Source organism: Carex rostrata, chromosome 19 (assembly GCF_964058835.1).
Source record: "Carex rostrata chromosome 19, lpCarRost1.2, whole genome shotgun sequence".
NCBI lineage: Eukaryota > Viridiplantae > Streptophyta > Magnoliopsida > Poales > Cyperaceae > Carex > Carex rostrata.
The window spans coordinates 803,803-822,814 of NC_135936.1; the positions used below are offsets into that span (position 1 = coordinate 803,803).

The following is a 19,012-nucleotide window of genomic DNA, read 5'->3' on the forward strand; positions in this document are numbered from 1 at the left end:
TACACATACACATACACATAATATTTTATTTTTTGACATACACATACACATAAACCCAACACTTTTTTCAACAAAATTATTCAAATCAAAATCCTCAGATTTCTCAAAAAAAAAAAAAAAAAAAAAAAAAAAACAAATACCAGTGAGGCGCCCCAGGGGGTGGCGCCTCACTTGTGATATGGGGCGCCACTGGGGGGGGCGCCTCACTGGGTTATTTGGGCCGCCCCAGGCCCAGGCGGTCAGGGCATATTCGATAAAAATTGGGGGACAGGGGCATTTTTAAAATTTTCTTTTTTTTTAGGGATATTAATAAAAATGGCCGAAGAATCGATCGATTGAAAATATTAGTTAGCAATTTGTCCTTAAATTCTATGGTTAAATTTGTCCTTTATTCGGACAATAAAATGCAATATGGGAAACATGAAAATGTGTAAATAAAACAACTACAGACTACAGTTATAATATGTAGAGGAGTGCTAGTAATTTAATTATTATTTTTTAACTGTTTTACAATTTATAATGATAAACAATCCTGAAACTCTAAAAAAAGGATAAAAAAAATTAGAGCGCACATGTCCCTAGGCCCTAGCACATATTCACGCACCCGCCTGGCTTCCTGACTTCCATATTACGTTATCAATTGTTGATAGATAAAATGCTAGTTGGTTATATCTAGTATTATATAAACAGGAAATAAATCTGCTGCGATTCTTTGGAAAAGCAGACTCCCTGCGATTCCAACGAATCGTTGGAATCGCAGCCGATTTATTTCCCTATAAACACTTGCGATTTTAAACTAAAAATTAACTATATATATTAAAACTACTACAAACATCACAGTACTAATTATAAACACTTCTTTGTGCAAGTTTGAACTTGTGACACATTATTCATATATAATGCGTATGTATTTAAATTTGGATTATCTTATGTTTAAGCTTGTATTGTCAGACTGAGTGTAATTAATTGCATACAGTTGAGGACTTGTGGACTAGTTTCCGATCCATGAATGATGAACAATCGAATATACTGACGGACTATGTTATGTGCAGTTTTTATGGGATATATGGAATTTACGAAATAAGAAGGTTTTTAATGGTGTGGGGGCGAATTCTGCACAATTTGACTTATAATCATTAATTTTCCTTGTGGCATCACTGAACAGAAGCTGTTAACGGTATGAACATCATTTACACACCAATGCGGTACAGGCAGATGCTGACGATGTTGCTACTGATCAAGGGGGTCCACCAGCATAGGACATGAATTGATGGGTGGGGGTTAATTCTTCCTTGTACCACCGTCTTTACACAAGATCTTCAGTAATACATGTTTCTCTTGAACATTAAAGTACTGCGATTTAAAAAAAAAATGCTAAAGAGAGTAAGAAATAGCTTTTTAAAGGAATTTTGTGAATAAAAAATGACAGAAAAACAAAGAAAGTTTGCTCACACAAAAAAAAAATACAAATGAAGCGCGGAACTACGTGTAGAGGACCAAAAAGTGAAAGGCACGAGACAGGACGGATATGGGAACGAAGTTTGGAGGGACTATTAACAAATGGCCCTTGTAAATTTCAAAATTCAAAGTTTACACAAACAATGTACTCGTGCTCAAAGAATGAAACATCCCCGACTTATCTAGATACAGTTCGAGTTACAGATTGCCGCTGATATCTGGCAGGTGTAATGGGCTTGTGTGGAATCCCATCTCCATTCCGCTTCTCCTCAAACCAATTAACCACAACCTTTCTAGGTAGATTCGTCACATGCACTATACTGCTTATTACCTCATCCTGACAAAATAAACAAGTTATTAGAGAAAGCTGGTAGGTAATTATCACAAGTACGTAACAAAATAGTGGGACCTCAATGTGGGACCTTATAAAAGTAACGAAATAATAAAAGGCTCAATTTTAATTGATTATGAGTTTAGGGGATAAATTTCATAATCAAGTTCAGAGTAGAGTAGATATTTTTTTCTGGTAGTGAACTGTGCTTGCTAGAGATATATACCTGACTGCACGGATTTTGACTGCCCAGCATTCCAATAACTTAATATTAATTGTTTTTCTTCGGTGAAGGGGGGAGGAGGTGTTGGTTATCAGAATTTCTGTTGATAAATGTTTTGTCTTCTAAAATTTTCATCCTCAACCAATTCGCAGACCTTTAACAGAGCAGCCTTTTAAAATGCCACCCTGCTACCCAGATGTTCAGAACCATTTCTTGAACTAGTGTTTTAACTTATGAAAAATCTATAATGTCCACAAACATATGGTCAAACCATTTTTTTGCAGATTTTCAACATTTTGGGACTAAATACTTTCAAATGGTCAAACAATTTTTCCTATTGTTTGGGTGTTGCTTAAAAATACAAAGGCCACAGAATAATTTACGGTATACATATAACACCCAACATCTCTTGTATTTACACAACATCAATCCCTTTTACGTATTTGTAAATACATGCTCCAAAACTATGAGTAACTTGAACAAAATGACTCACCCTGCCCCTAACTTTTAAATGTGTTTATTTGCAAGATGAATTATAATATTCATAAACACGGTTTACTAACCGTGGGGCGTTTTGTTCTGGAGTAAACTCTTTCGAGCGTCTCGACCTGCATTCTCTTCAGCCTCTTCTGATAAGGCTGCTGCACTGGATGTCTCTTCTGACGAGGCTGTTGTTTTACTTCCGGTTCTGTCTCCTCAGATTTGACCTCAGCAGCATCAACAGATATAGAGGAACCCATTTCGCTGCTTTCTGGCTCGGTAGGAGTCTGTGGACTGGGCTCATCTGGCAAAGAATCAGACATGAGTAGCAGACTGGGAGGTGGATTCCGAAGGTACTCGAGGACTGTGGCTCTGTCTAATCCCACATCCTCTGAAAGTTTTTTAATCTAGACATAACAGAAAATAAGATATCTAGTGAACATGGGTGTTCAGTTGGAAACATGAAATTATTTTAATAAGAAAGAAGGACAGCTGAAAAATGCAGGGAATTTTGTAAATCAATAGTTAGTTGATATTTTCTAGGACTAATGATAAAATTTCTTCCATCAACATTTCAGAGGCTTTCATATAATTACAGATTGAAGGATGATACAAAAGTACAAAATATAAAGCCAAAGATGAAAATTAAGCAAAAACACCCAAGCTTCTCTGCAATCACATTTACACATCCACCAAATTTTCTGTCAAGACATCAAAAAGTTCATATAACTTTCCATCAATATAATGTCTTAATATTTTGGGAAGTATGCATATTGCAATTACATAACATACTTTAAATTCTGCAATGAAAGAAATTTCAGCTCTTTGCCTCTTTTAAATGCTCTCAACTACCCTTTCCAAGGCTAAAATTGAGCAAATATCTTCGATCTTATTCTTGGCACATTTACTACAAAATTTGCATGAGCAGTCCCGAGATTCTAATTTAATATAATAATTTTGGTTGTATCAGAATATAGCTCAGTTTTACTATAAAGGCAAATCACTGTTATTGTTTTATTCAAAGGCTTTCATAAGTTCTGGTGATAACTTCAAAAAAATCAAATTTCTTAATGACTCAAAAATAGCTGTCCAAAAATATAATAACAGAAAAGGGATTTGCATATAGCACAAAATATTAATTGCATAATAAAAAAACAACAACATTTCTCATATTACAATTACAGTACAACATACTTGAGATATTTGCAATTTACACTCAACTAGGAGGTTAGGGTGATGGAAAAGGAATGCCCAGTTGAGTATTAACAAATTTTATATACTTGTTTGAACCAACCACTACATTCTGACTTCTTATACCAATCATGCAAAAACCAAGTATTACATCCATCTGGTAAAAAAACTTTTGGTCATTTCTAGCTTGACTTAAAGCTCAGTGTAGCATTACGACACCTTCACATCATTGTAAAAAAAAACGATATGGAAACTGTCCACCAGACATAAGAAATTATCTGTGTTCTTCACACAAACAAATGGACATCGGGTACAGCTTGAAAAAAAAAATAGAAAATAACAAAAGAACTCAAATTTATATTTTTCAGAATTGCATATGAGCATGATCTTACACTGGCCTTGCGCTTTCCAATCTTCAACGCACGAGCCAACTTTCTCATCTGCCATGTTCTAAGCTGTGGCAATTGAATCACATCCTCCTCCTCTCCGAGGCCTAGTAAATTCAAGCCATCTTCGTCCAACTCCACTCCTGATTCCCCCAAAGCCTGTGAGATTTCTTTTTGAAACCTCACCACATCCTCATCCTTGATTTCCTCATTATCTTCTAACGGGTTGTGGTTGTTGAAGTCTTTCTCCAATTGAGAAAAAAATGCTTCAAGAGCATCCTTCGCAGCTTCTTCTTCATCTTCTTCATCATCTTCTTCTTCTCCTTCTTCATCTTCTTCTTCTTCTCCTTCTTCATTGAATTCTTCCTCTTCTTCCTCCCCCATGAAATCATCTAGTGCTGTCTAACAGGGTTATACATAAGAAACACACGTGTTGAGCATCAAGGTATGCAATAAAGATGTTTAAACTATATAATTCTAGTTGATTTTCCTTTTTACTTCTGCATGTCATTCGATTTGTTTCGTTTGATGCTTTGTAACTGAGTACTTAATAGACCATCCCATATAGCACTGTGCTCTTCAAATAAGATTCATACCAAATTAGTACAATTTGCAGCAGGGATGCAAGTGGATTGGATATTATCTGTATGTATCTGGATATTGACAGAAGACAGATAATCCGATATGGATATTGACCGACATTGATACAAAATATTTTTTAAGCATATGTGTAGGGCTGTTCAAACGGTTCAGTTTATTTGGTTTTAAAACGAACCGAGAAAGTTCGGTTTAAATGGTTCGGTTTTTCAGTTTGAATGGATCGGTTCGGTTTGTTTTTTTATCTATGTCGGTTTTTGTTGTTTGGTTCGGTTTAGAAAATTTTAAAATTGGTTGAACCAAACCAACCAAATTTCTTTAATAAAATCACTGAATAGTCGCAACCGGTTTCATTCGGCTCATTTTTACGCTTCCCCCGACTTCCACTTTTCTTTTCCCCTCTTTCTTTCTTCTTGGAAACTATCGCTACCTCTAAGTTATGAATCTTCAAGAATTTAATCAAAGTCCTTCTCTTTTCTTTCTTGGATCCTATCTCCGATTCCAATGTTGTTTTCTCAAAACCTTGTCTTTTCTTTTCATTTTCTCTTTTCTCTCTCTCTTCTTCCTTTTTGTAATTTTGTCCGATTTATGCAAGATGCACAAAGCCAATCTGAGAATTTGAAGGCTGTGGAGCACACATGTGGGTTTCAAAGAGTACAGCAGGGTCTTCAAGCCCCTCCATTTGGAGAATGTCAAGGCTCAAATTGTAAAGGGACAAGGCAGAGATGAAAATGATATGTAGTTGATGATTTATCTAATTCGAATTTCTTGCTCCTGTTAAATTTCGGTTCGGTTGTATTTCGGTTTGAAATTTTAGTTCGGTCAGTTCGGTTCTATTTTTGGAAACCGAATAAAACTTTGGTTTGCTTATTTTAATTCGGTTCAAACCGAACCGACCGTTTGAAAACCCCTACATATGTGGACCCCTGTACAACTGATAGCCTCTATCACAATTTCAAAAAAAAAAACAGCATATGTGGACCCATATACAGTTTTCTATACAGAAGTGTATACCTCTTTACAATTCACAAGTGCTCTCACCTCTTGGGGGTTTGTAAATTTTGAACATCTAAACTTGAACAACAATCATATCAAATTATTGCAGGATTTGAAAATCTAATACAGAATTTTAGAACTAATGCAACTAATAATTTTTAATAAGAAAACTAGTCATAATAATATTAGGTTATTACCTTATGTTTGTAAATATGCTACAAGTATGTTTGTGAAACATGTGATAATTCTGTTTAAATAAAAAATTATACTCAAATTTGTATTCACCAAATTCAATTCGTATCAGCATTCGTTTAATACCTGATTCGTATTTAAATTTGAGACCATGCGTATCCGTATCCCAAAATTAAAAACAGATCACGTATGGTTTGACCACTATTTGTTCATATCAGATCCATTTGCACGCCAAAAGTTGCTCCAGATATTTTTTTTTCTTTACTGAGAAATGTTTTCAAAGATTAAGCATAATAAACAAAAGAAGACTGATACAAGTTTTCCAGATTTCAAGTGTAATTTAGTCCTTAGCAAGTCAGCAGAACAATATTTGTGCTACGCCCTTATATTTATTTTGGAGGCATGACCATAAAAGTATTGGACGTGTATTTCTCTTAGTACTAACCAACTTTTACTGCTTTATATAACCAGAGAGTGAACATATATGATAAGGACTACAATTTTGCCAAGTAATCCACTGCTACTAGTACAGCACCACAACCTGTTTTCAGTGTTTTCTAGGAGTCAGATTAGATGCCAAGATTAAGCATTCATTTTGCTCTCAAACAGCCACATCATCCACTAGAAAAAACTAAGAAGACCAAATTAAATTGGGAACAGCAGGTACCTATCCAACGAGCACAGATTAAACAGTAATACTGATTCTTCATTACAAGGCGAAAGTAATTAAATCCAAGTCTACAAACGTAACGCAACAACAACAAAAGGCGACTCTTTTTTTCATCTGTTATATCTTAAAATTTACCTTTTTCTTTGGAGATGGGCTCTGCGTTGCTAAATGCGACTCCTTTTTCTTTCTCCGACGCCAGAAGGCGATGACAGAGGAGCGAGATGGAGAGGAGCTAAGAGGAACAAACGAAGGAATCGCGGGGCCCAGACGCAGGGGCGAGTAACTGGCGCGTCCGCCATGGGAGCCGAGTTGGATAGGATAAACCCTACCCAAGAGGTTTGAAGGAGAGCAAATGCAAGCAGCCATGGCAAGAGACACCCGAAAAAGAAAAATATATCCTTTGATTTTTTTTTCGAAATATGTCTAGTTCATTTATCAAAACATTTTTTTTTTATTTCTAGGCCTGCGCGGCTTCTAGTTGGGTCATATTACTTCATTTTGATTTCTAGGCCTACTTAAGTCTTAATGGCCTTTATACAAATAAACATAGACCAACTTATAGGTATAAACGGAGTGAATTCGGAGCGGATAATATTAATAATATTAAATCAATATCCATATCTAGACATTTGCTAACGGGTAGGACGGGTAAAGGGGTAGGTCGGGTACGGGTAAAACCCGTAACGGGTAGACGGGTAATTTTTCAAAAAACCTCTATCCGGTCCGTTTATTATCCGTACCCGTTGCGGGTTGACGGGTACGGATCCGAGTATCCGGGTACGGGTCCGGTCCGCCCGGTTTTTTTTTTTTTTTTTTCTGTTTTTTCCCTTTTTTTTCTGTTTTTTTCAAAAAAATTCAAATTTTTTTGAAGTGAAACGGGTCGGGTACGGGTAACGGGTACGGGTATGCGGGTAGATGGGTACGGGTAACGGGTACGGGTAGATGGGTACGGGTAGGCGGGTACGGGTAGACGGGTAGACGGGTACGGGTATAACGGGTTTTTTTTCAAATTAGGTTGTCCGGTCCGTTTATTACCCGTACCCGTCTACCCGTTTGTACCCGGGCAACGGGTACGGGTACCACGGGTAACGGGTACGGGCCGGGCAAAACGGGTTCTACCCGTTCCGGGTTTAGCAAATGCCTATCCATATCTCACTTAACGGATATGAAATTATGAATAGATTATAAAAGATGGGTCCGAAACTTTGCTAATACTTATCAAAAGCCTTTTTAAGGCGTACGCCCGTCCGATGAAATTTATTAAGATTGATTAATAACACTCTGTTAATTTCTCTGTTAGACAAAATATGGAAGTTCTTCTTCTATTTTGGAATCAAATTATAGAGCAATAAGGAAAGTATATATATGGGGAGTCCAATGGTCCATCTATGACAACTTCCTCTCTCGCCTAGAAAAGCATGGAATTTTACTTAGTTTGTTCCCTATAATGGTGACTTCAAACACTTCATTGGTGCAATTCACCATGATTATTCCCTGTACTATTGGTTATTAGTTAGTGTGTGTGCATAAAAAATATTTATTGAATAAAATTAAAAAATCACCTCAAAATATTCTAACAAAGTATACATGATAATGAGCTATTACTTGTATAAATTAATTTATGTATGATTTTATCATACTTGGTGTTTTAATAGTAGTTACTGGTAGCATTAAACTCTATAAAATATGAAAGAATATTTTCATTTTCAATAAAAGGTAAAATGGCAGAAAAAAAAAAGATAATATTAACAAGATAAAACGAGAGGGAAAATTGTTTTATTGATATTCTCTCTGATTTGTTTCCATAATAGAATAGATATAGAGAGAGAATTGGAGCAGTTTCTCATTTTGTCTAACAGAAATTAACGTTGTTAGTATAATTAAACGATAAGACTTACTCGTAAGGTAAAGAAAGACTTTGGACAAAATTCAATCAAAATAGCTTCGAATAAGTTCCAAACCCATAAAAGATATCAAAATATAAAACAACATCTATTTTAAAAAGAGAGATAATAATTTATTAATACGAATTCGAATACAAATGCTAAACTAATAGGGTAATTATAATATTCCCACCTATCCATCCTCCATTTATCCCCCAACTAACTAACTTTCTATTTTAACTATAACTATCATTTCTAACAATCTTTATTTATTTCCTCTTTCTCTCTTCCTCTTCCACCTCCATCTTCTTCTCCCACCTATGCCTCTGTCTTTCTCTCCCACCTCCGCCACTACCTCCCTCTCCCACTTCTGCCTCTGCCTCCACCTCTATCTCCCTCTCTCACCTCTGCCTCCGCCTCCGTTTTTCCATTAATAAGTTCTCTCCCTCTCCCACCTCCCACCCTCTCCCACCTCGAAATAGTAAATACGATAAGTTCCCTTCCTCTCATACCTCCGCCTCCATTTTTTCCATCTATGCATGCACCTCCCGCTCCAACGGACGTTTTGCCGGAGATCATCCGTCACTCCATCACAATCAAGCACGCCTCTGCCGGGATTGAATACTTCAATATGTATGAATGAATACTTCAACGTGTATGAATGAATACTTGAGCACGCCTCCGTCGGGTCAAATCCACCACTATCGACCGTATCAAAATATTTTTGTATCTGTGGATGTAATTAATTTTTTTCATGTCTATGTTATCTTTCCTCATAAAGTAGATAATTATTTGCAAATAACAAAGCTTTATTAATGATGAATTAAGCCACTGTGTACTAAGAAATGATATAAAAAAAATAAAAAATAGAGGTATACGAATGAATACTTGATATCTTAGAATGAATACTTTAATGCGTATGAATGAATACTTAATATCTTAGGTATGAATATTTGCATGACAAGATATGAATACTTGTACAACGGATAACTCGAAAGTATATCATCATGTATCTCATTTGAAAGATAAAATTGTGTAAAAAACATTTGTGATTTTAGATTTGCAAAATCCTCACAAATCGTCAGAAATATTGTTTAAATTGAACAGAGAAGAAAAAACCATATCTAAAAACGTGTAAAAGATGGATGAGTGATGTGTCTAGTTTTTGTATTTACACTTGCACGACAAGGATGGATATTTTCACGATGAGATATGAATATTTGTGCAACGGACAACTCGAAAATATGTCATCATCGATCTCATTTGAAAGATAAAATTGTGTAAAAAACATTCGTGGTTTTAAATTTGCAAAATTCCTCACAGATCGTCAGAAATATTGGTTAGATTGAACGGAGAAAAAAAAATCACCTCTAAAAACGTGTAAAATATGGATGACTGATGTGTTAAGTTTTTCTATTTGCACTTGCACAATGATGATGAATATTTTCTCGATGAGGATGAATACTTGTGCAACAGACAACTCGAAAGTATGTCATCATGGATCTCATTTGAAAGATAAAATTATGTAGAAAACATTCGTGGTTTTAGATTTGCAAAATTCCTCACCGATCGTTAAAAATATTGATTACATTGAATGGAGAAAAAAAATCACCTCTAAAAATGTGTCCAGTTTTTTTAAATACTTGATATCTTAGATATGAATACTTGATGTGTTATAAATGAATACTTGCGCGTGCCAGTTGTAAAATCTTTCAAATATTAGATGGTCCTCAAATAGTAAGTGCTCCCCCTAGATAGTTAGTAGTTATTCAAGTAGTTAATAACTGAGAGATAAATGAGAAATTGTTACGGGGAATAACTAGGTGCTCCCAAACTAACAATCATTTGATAATCTAGTCAAAACGAGCGCATATAACTACTTTTGAGAGGTCAGATTTTTGCGTTTCCCTAACTTTTTCAATTCATTTCTCAAAGTCAAACATTTTTCTAAAAAAAATTCCAAAATAGAAAAATTAGCCTTTCCACCATGTGTTGGATTCTGTGACTCCGAGAAGTTTGAAAAGCACTTTTGCTATTGATTGTAGGGGAAATTTCACATATACCCCTCAAAAACTTCAAAATTACGTATTTCCCCTTCTAAAATTTGAAATTACATATTTTTCCCTCTAAACTTCAAAAACTCACATATTTACCCATTTTATTGTATTTTCTATTAAAGCACATTCTAAATTTATAAAATACGTATTTTACCCTTTTATTAAAAAACATAAAACACTCATCTGACTCCAATTTGAATCTAAAGGTTCATCTACCGTCTGAATTGCTTTGAGATCCGTGCACGCTAGATCAGCACGAATCTTGAATAGAACAAACAAGGAAATTGAAGCAATGTACATAGATCTTAATGCGATGCACACGGATCAAAATTGCTTTGAGATTCGTGAGGGCTAGATTAGCACGAATCTTGAAGTGAGCACACAATAATCTTATTGCGATGCGCACGGATCGGACGGTAGAGAAACCCTTTAGATTCAAATTTGAGTTTGATGGGGCATTTTATACTTTTAATGAAGGGTAAAATAGGTATTTTATATATTTAGAGTGAGTTTTAATATAAAAGACAATGAAATGGGTAAATATGTGAGTTTTTTAATTTTAGAGGGGGGAATACGTAATTTTCAAATTTAAAGGGGCAAATATGTAATTTTGAAAATTTTTGAGGGTATACGTGAAATTCCCCCTTGATTGCATTTGTATGTAACACTCCATCAAATATGTAGATTGCATGGAATACAACATACAAAGCACAAGAACTACTTTCAAAATATCGGGTCAGCTACTCGAATTTTTTTCATAAACCATAATTAAAAAAATTAATGTTACGGAACCAATATGATTACTTTTTTTTTTTAAAAACCATAAAGACCGTGGGGTTCCCACAGTCTCAATTTTTTTTTTTTTTTAAAAAGAATTTTTTTCCAGACCGTGGGGTTCCCACGGTCTTAATTTTTTTTTTTTTATAAAACAGAATTTAAAAAAAAAATTGTATTAAAATATTAGAAATGTTAAATATATTTCTTTGAAAATAGATGAAATACAATATAATTTGATTTATTAGAAAGACTGCAATAAATAACCCGGATCAATATTTTTCAGGTCGGGTTTTTCGCGGTTGTAAGAAAAATTAATATATTTCTTTATGTGTTATTAGAAAAAAATAAAAATGCTTAGATTCTGAGTTATTGATCCCGGTTCAAAAGTCATTTCTAGGTAATCCAGAAAATATTGTGATCCTTCTAGTACATTTAATTTATGAAAAGTTGTATCTATTTTTGAAAAAAACAAAAACTTTTAAGTTATTTAATGATTGTTATTCAAAAAGAATTCTCAAAATAGATATAACTTTTTATAAATTAAATGTCCTAGAAGGATCACAATATTTTCTGGATTATCTAGAAGTGACTTTTGAACCGGGATCAATAACTCAGAATCTAAGCATTTTTATTTTTTTCTAATAACACATAAAGAAATATATTAATTTTTCTTACAGCCGCGAAAAACCCGACCTGAAAAATATTGTGACGTGACATTAATTTTTCTTACAGCCGCGAAAAACCCGACCGCGAGTAACAATCATGTGACGTGATTTGACTATCACATCGAGAAAATCAATGTCACATTATACCATGAATTAGGTTGTGTAACATATTACGGAACGGTCCACGTGTGAACATGCGGACACAGAGTCCGTCTGCATTAACTGAAAAAGAGAGAGGAGGGCATGATACGTAGATGAGATCTACAAGTAGTGATAAGGATGGACGGATATGGAGTATAGATTGGAGAGGAGGGGTGTGTGTGTGTCGGCTGTTGTCGCTGGGGCTCTTCCAAAGAGCAAATTTTTTCACAGCTGTGAAATTGTTGCCAACTATGACCGCATGGCACTAGCTAAGTTTTAATTTTGTAAGTTATAACTGAACAGAAACAAGCCAGTAAAAAAGGAGAGGTAGTTTCCTGTAACTGGTATAGCAGACCATTCCTTCTATATTTGCACCAGTACTGGCTCGAAATTTATAATGCCAATACCTATTATCCAACATACTGGATTTTTTTTTTTTCCTTTGGTCAAAACCATATAATGACAATCAACTCATTCAAGCCCTTAACCCTCTTTATCTATTACACTTTGTAATCAAGGTCCTGAACTTTTATTTTAGCTCAATTAGCTCCTTGATCTTTAGCAAGTGCCATACATGTTGTGCAGCTATCTTTTTTTCTTCTCTTGAAGGTTCATTTTCATTTTGTAGAACATTTGAGTAGTAATTAAGGACTTTTAGAGTAATAATTAATATATGCAAACTATTACACTTGATTTATTTCTCTCTTTTTTAATAAATGTCGCCTTTGTTACAAAAATTTACCTTAATTCTTATAAATTAACATTTACAACCAGAATTGAAACACAGATTACAGCAAGCAGATTGTTATTATTGTGAACTCAGTACTTGTAGATCATGTTCCTAGGAGTCCGACTGTCATTGTCATCTCGACATCTCGTGCATCGGTCGGAAAATTAATAGGAGCAATGAAATAGGTAATTGCAATACTCTCATTTTTTTCTTCCACTAGAGCTAGCACCTCCCCAACTATCTGACAAGCATGATTCAGCCGATGCAACCAGACGACCTTCAATCACGTGGCCTCTTGCTGCGACTCTCACTTTTCTCACCACTTGTTGTTTCATAACCATTCTCTCAGCGCTTGACAAGCTGTTGCACAAATCCAACCCCTTTAGAAACCTTGAAACAGACCCACTCAACTCACCTCCTATCTTCTCCAACCCAACTAATTTCTCCACAATTTGGCAATAAATCATCCTTTCAATGCATGGTTTAGATCCTATTTCAACTAAATCCACTAGGAAGAGCATGACAACCTCCTTAGTTTTGATGCATTTTCGGTCCAGTAATCTCACTAACCTCTCTATCTGACCCGTTTGGAGGAACTTTGTGAGCACTTTTTCCCCACCTTTAGCAAACACGATCTGGTGCAAAGCCGTGTAGGCCGAATCCTGTAACTCTTTAATATTACACTGCATCATTTTTATTAATGTGGAAACCATATCTAGCTGTATGAACTTTTGCACAAAAGGGTCACCTCCTGTACAAGCCAACTTCATGATCAGAAACGCAGACTCAGATCGAACCTGGGTTTGATCGATCTCTCCTGATTGAAGCAGAAACCCTAATCTTTCGATCAACCCACTTCCTAGAATAAGATCTTGAGTTCTCGGGTCACTCGCCTTCTCTGCTATAGGTATAAGCCCTTGTATAGCCTCAACAACCTCTTTTCCATCCTTGTCAAGAATTTTGTGCAGCAAAATTTTAAATGTTTGGGGTTTTGGTGAAGGTATGTCAATTCTCGAATCCGAGAAGACAAATCTCTCTAGACTGAGCCTGGCATTCCAAGGTAAAAGATTCAGTTCTCCCGGGTGGAAGCACCCTTGGTCAAGACGTGCACCGAGTTCATTGAATGCCTTCAGTGTCACTATTGCATTATTTTGAGTCACATCAGAACCCTTTACTAATAGTACAATAAGCCTCTTGTCAACACCAGAACGAAACATTGTCTCAATGGCGATCAACTTGCCAGCTTCCGCTAAAGACAGTAAAATAGTAAAAATACTCTCATGAAATTCCTCAGTTTCTGGAGAAAGAAGCTCAGATAACCGATCCATTGGTATGCACGTCAGAATATTATCAACAGTTGGTGCACTGAAGTGCTCTGCCAGCTTAGCGACAACTAGGGACACAACTATCAGGAATTCAGACTCTTCACATAGTTTAAGGAAGTCGAGAAGTTTACCAATTGAGTTAGTTTCTTCAAGAGATTTTGCAAGTGTGGCATAATCTCCTGGCTCAAAAACAGTTGTGATACATTTAGCAGCTGCAGTTAGTAACTCTTGTGACTCACTAGAAATGAACTCATACATCACAGGTGAAAGTATTCGTCTAAACCCTAACTTACTCGTCTCGAGCTCAGAGATTGATTTGCTAGCCATGAGAGCTTGCACCATGCTTTCTAATAGGATCACTGCCTCCTTATTTCTAAGCTTCCTCAGAAAAGACTCCATTTTTTCCTCTGCCATCTCCTGAATGGATTCCTTCCCAAAAATAAAAAGCCACGGGGCGATAAAAGCAATATTCTCAAGTGAAGCATTGACCAAAATAGTTGAAACCACACTCTCCTTTTTGACATCCAAATAAAGGGACACCATATCATGCACATGATATAACAACTGTTGTTCCAATTTGATTAACAAGGATCCCTCGACAAGCTTGGATACAACTAGAGGGAACATGCTGTCAGGACCCAATACTGACCAAAGAGCCTCGAGGCACAACTCAGGTACTGGCTCAGCCCAAGAGAGAGAAGAGAGAAGAATAAAGAATTGCCGAGAGTTTTCAGGCATGACTTCAAGGCTAAATTCAAAAGAACCAAAAATGGTCAAGGTAGTCTCAGTGGCTTCTTTCTCATTGACATATGAGATGGGACCCGGTGCACAGGTGGCATAGGTGGAGAGATTTAATATGGCCTTCTCCCATTTCTCGGCATGTTTCTCTTTTCTGAGTGCCTTGCCCATCACTGCCACTGTCAGGGGATGGTGCCCACACCGGTCTAGCAGTGTCGCTGCTGCAGACTATCAAACAAATGTAGCATTTGTCAGGTCAAAGGTTGAGATAAAGTCTCAATTGACTGGTAGATGCCAGACAGGTAAAATGTTTTTTCTCTAAGTAATGCAAAAAAAATCAACTCATAAATTATTTTTAGCTATGCAGTGCTCAGTTGACTGATAGGTATCTGACAGGTACGATATGGTTTTTCTATGTTGGTAAAACCAAATTAGTCTAATAAGGCCTTCAGTTATGTAACTAAGACCCAATTATGCCTCAGTTGTACCCTATATACTCGTTAAACCCTTAACAATGTGACTTCCATCATCCCAAATACTAATTAACTTTGGTTTACCCTCAATTGAGAAATTCAAAAATACTCCCGTAGGACCTTCCAATATGGCTGGGGACAATACAGTCTCAGAGTATGTAAATGGTCACACAAATGAAATTTTTATTATGACTTTAAATTTAACTTTTCTTTCAATGAAATTTGTTCATGGGTAGTTTGCCCAACGACCTTAAAAAAAGTGTCACACAAGATGGTCAATTAACCCAAAAGTAGCTCAGTTAAGCCCAGTGAGCCAAATTCTGCCTCGTTGACCCTCAATTGTGTAAATTGTGCATGATTTCATCCCAATTCATCCTCAGTTTAACCAATTTGCCTCAATTTAGCACTTGTTTTTGCAACTTCACCTCATTCGTCCTTTATTTCTCTTTGGTGAGCTCTCATTTTTGAATAATAAAGTAAAAGGAGAATATAGAAAAAAGCCAACAAATCTGACTTGAAGTGTTATATAGTGCTTACAGGTAATTCTTCCTCACTCAGCAATGCATGATGCAGTAGGATCTCCTTGCTTATTTCCTTGATGTCATCTTTACAAATCTCAACCTTCTCAGCCTCTGTAATTTCACATACTGCCTCATTTCTGGTTGTTACCAGATACCAGCACTCGTTATCATACAACTGTGCAAACCGATCCACTATATCCTGTTCCCATACATCATCCAACAATACCAGCATTGATTTCCCCACCATTGCTGTCTGAAGCAAAAGGCAAATATCCTCCAAATCCCCCCCAATCTCACGACCCCTCTTTGCACACCCAATTTGCACCAGAAAGCGACTTATCTTCTTGCTTAGCCTATTATGATACTCTGCTATGTTCCCATTGCAGGCTGCGCGGCTACACCACCGCCCAAAGTTTATCTCAATTGCACCATCAGAAAAATTCCCCGGCGGGTCTGATGCAATCTGACGAGCCAGGCAGGATTTACCGATACCAGACAAGCCAACAATTAGTATAACCCTATGTGTGTCTTTCCTTCCTAACAACTCCCTTATGAAATGGCACTTCCTAGAAATAGGATAGTCTTTTTCAGCTCTGACTCTTAATAAAGAAGATTGAGATTCAGCTGTTGATGTGATGACCTTGCCAATAGTTGCAGTTATATTTTGTAATTCAATCCACCAGTTCAGGTCATCTCTAATTAACTGGATATATTTGGATAAAGGGTCACCAACCATCGAGCTCCAAACCAACTTTGCGAATCCCTTGCCTTTGTTTTTTGTTACGACCTTTCGAGACTTGGAGAGGTTGATATGTAAGCGTTTGATTAGAGCATTTAAACTCTCGAGCTGGCGTTCTAATTGCGGGTTGTGGAGCTTGTGCATATTTCTCACCTTGGTTTTGTGCATCAATGATTCAAGATTGGCCACGAATTCTTCAAGCGTTTGAATTTTTCTTGGAGCTTCTGCGAGATTTATTGAGGCTTGGTCTAAAGCACTGATGGCACCAATCATGGCGGTTATTATCTGTGTTGCATTTGAGATGATTTGGAGCGCGTCCATGGTCAGAACTCAGAAGAGAGCTTCTCTTGTGTCCAAGACTCCAAGTAGTGTTAGCATTTCAACAAACATGTTGGTTGCATGATATCGATCCTGACTAGAAAAGGAAAGGTGCTGCTTCATTTCTCATGTCTGATTTCTAGGCTAATCTTTGTATGAATGAACTGGCTAGTCAAAGTCAAGCACTCAAAAACACGAGATATAAAAATGAATAATTGATGAGGAATTACTGATTAGAAAGATAGCTCGGCTCGTGTCTATAATTGTTAACTTATAATTGTTTGTTTGTTCTTTGTACTCCCAACTTCCCAAGTCAAGGATTGAGAGAGAAAGCATACCGGAAGAATATTAATTTAATTATGAGAAGTTGCCAGCCTCCAAGTTCAGTTCCTCTAGAATTCTTCAAATCTAAAAAAATAGTAAACAAATTTCAAAAAATATAAAATTTGATCTCCAAACACATATTAATATGGAGAACAAGATGAATGGTACGGATCAACCATTAGAATTTTGAAAATTCAAATATTGAGCCGTAGCACAGACTAACCCGTGATATGCATAGTACCATAGACTCACTCATCTAAACTATTCAAAATAGTTTCTATATAGATATGTACTTATAAACTAAATTATATTTTTTTTTAGAATCTTTTTATTAATTTTTAAATGAGTAGAAAATCATTATCCAGATAGTGATTTTTTTACTCATCTAAAAAAAAAGTAAAAGAACTAGATAGTGATTCACAGTAAAAAAAAAAATAGTAAATAGACTATCCGTACTTTATGGTATATATTGCTCGTAATTTTCTGGATCTTCTGAAAAAAATCCTTAAATCTTTCTTATTTTCTATCCATCTAAAAATAATAGTAAAGAGGTACTAAAAAAAATATATAATTTAGTTTATAAATACATATTCATATAGATTTATATAGAGACTACGTTAAACGGTTCGAATCAGCTGTTAGATTTTGAAATTAAAAATATCAATTTATAGTACGGACCAATCCGCACTATGCATAATACCATAGCCTCACTTATATTTTCTGCTACTGATTGAATATTAAAAATTTATGAGTGAGGTTATGCCTATGTTAATATACATATTACGGATTGATTCGTACTATGGACTCATTTTTATATTTTCAAAGTTCAAATAGTCAATCCAAACACTTAAAAGCAACCCCATATAAAAATTTACTTGCATATCAAATATTACATTTTTTTTACTATTTTTTAGATAAATAGAAAATTATTGTTTTTAAATTGTTCGGAATTTTCAAATCAAGTGGCTTTCTAACTATCTAAAAAAATAAAAGAAATGTAAAATTGATTTGTAAGTACATTTTCATATAGAAATCAAATTTAACGTTCTAATTGATTGTTTGAACTTTGCTACGGAATTTCATCTCATCAAAATTCTCAAGACATCTAACAAACGTATCCTTAAATGGTAAACTTTGCTACGGAATTTCAAAATAAATACACAAATTGGAAATTTCGAAAAAAATTAGATAAGGCATAAGAAAACTTAAGAGGACGCATTCGGACGCATTCCAGAGATGGTCTTTGAGGATGAGAGCGTGAAATGCAGCGTGTTGTTGTAAATAAATTTTTATGTTGTTTAAATAATTTGAAAAAAAATATAAATATTGAATTTTACAAAAAATTTTGTTTATTTGAAATGTATGTAGGTTTAATTGTTATGCCTGAAGGTCAAAGAAAATCAATAATATATATCATGACATGTTGACATGCCAAGTTGTACGAGATATATAATTGGATACATGCATGATGCTTGGATATATAATTCACACAAGTTGTATGGGATGGTCGGATATTGATTGGATGCTGGATTACGAAGATCATGAAGATTATGAAGATCATACTTTACTATTTTAATTTTATCAATTTTAATTTATGTTCAAAAATATGGTAAATTAGATCTGAGATTGTGACTGCCTGAGTTTAGCCATTGCAAAGCAGAAAATCAAATTTAAAATTCAAATTAATTAATCAGGCAAATCAATTGTGGAAATTAATCAAAGCAAAATAGGCTAATCCCTAATTCTATGGATCTTGAGATTCACAGCCGTTGGCCATCCTTTGAACCCTATTATAAA

At 35.4% G+C, this 19,012-nt stretch overlaps 2 protein-coding genes across 3 annotated transcripts; both read right to left on the minus strand.

The window, feature by feature from the left end:
- Positions 1-1,540: 1,540 nt before the first annotated feature.
- Positions 1,541-6,937, minus strand: LOC144571550 (protein OVEREXPRESSOR OF CATIONIC PEROXIDASE 3-like). 2 transcript variants are annotated; one of them, XM_078320880.1, is made up of 5 exons: positions 6,660-6,937; positions 4,404-4,471; positions 4,076-4,367; positions 2,576-2,899; positions 1,541-1,795 (listed from the first exon to the last, which is right to left on the minus strand). In XM_078320880.1, the coding sequence occupies exons 1-5, from the start codon at positions 6,888-6,890 to the stop codon at positions 1,637-1,639; spliced, it is 1,074 nt and encodes a 357-aa protein (XP_078177006.1). In that variant the 5' UTR covers positions 6,891-6,937; the 3' UTR covers positions 1,541-1,636. The 2 variants fall into 2 exon arrangements, with proteins under 2 accessions (XP_078177006.1, XP_078177005.1); XM_078320879.1 differs by having other exon boundaries at positions 4,076-4,471.
- Positions 6,938-12,691: 5,754 nt separating this feature from the next.
- LOC144571852 (uncharacterized) lies at positions 12,692-17,161 on the minus strand. The gene is made up of 2 exons (XM_078321237.1): positions 15,851-17,161; positions 12,692-15,068 (listed from the first exon to the last, which is right to left on the minus strand). The coding sequence occupies exons 1-2, from the start codon at positions 16,892-16,894 to the stop codon at positions 12,978-12,980; spliced, it is 3,135 nt and encodes a 1,044-aa protein (XP_078177363.1). The 5' UTR covers positions 16,895-17,161; the 3' UTR covers positions 12,692-12,977.
- Between the last annotated feature and the right edge of the window lie 1,851 nt (positions 17,162-19,012).

What these genes read in the sequence shown, in the direction of transcription:
- LOC144571852 (XM_078321237.1), bottom strand. Translation starts at nt 16,894, where the DNA reads ATGGACGCGCTCCAAATCATCTCAAATGCAACACAGATAATAACCGCC. An exon ending in TGAGTGAGGAAGAATTACCT is followed by an intron (nt 15,069 to 15,850) that starts GTAAGCACTATA and finishes TTTGTTTGATAG; the next exon opens with TCTGCAGCAGCGACACTGCT.
- LOC144571550 (XM_078320879.1), bottom strand. Translation starts at nt 6,890, where the DNA reads ATGGCTGCTTGCATTTGCTCTCCTTCAAACCTCTTGGGTAGGGTTTAT. An exon ending in TTGGAAAGCGCAAGGCCAGT is followed by an intron (nt 2,900 to 4,075) that starts GTAAGATCATGC and finishes TGTTATGTCTAG; the next exon opens with ATTAAAAAACTTTCAGAGGA. An exon ending in CCAGAACAAAACGCCCCACG is followed by an intron (nt 1,796 to 2,575) that starts GTTAGTAAACCG and finishes TTATTTTGTCAG; the next exon opens with GATGAGGTAATAAGCAGTAT.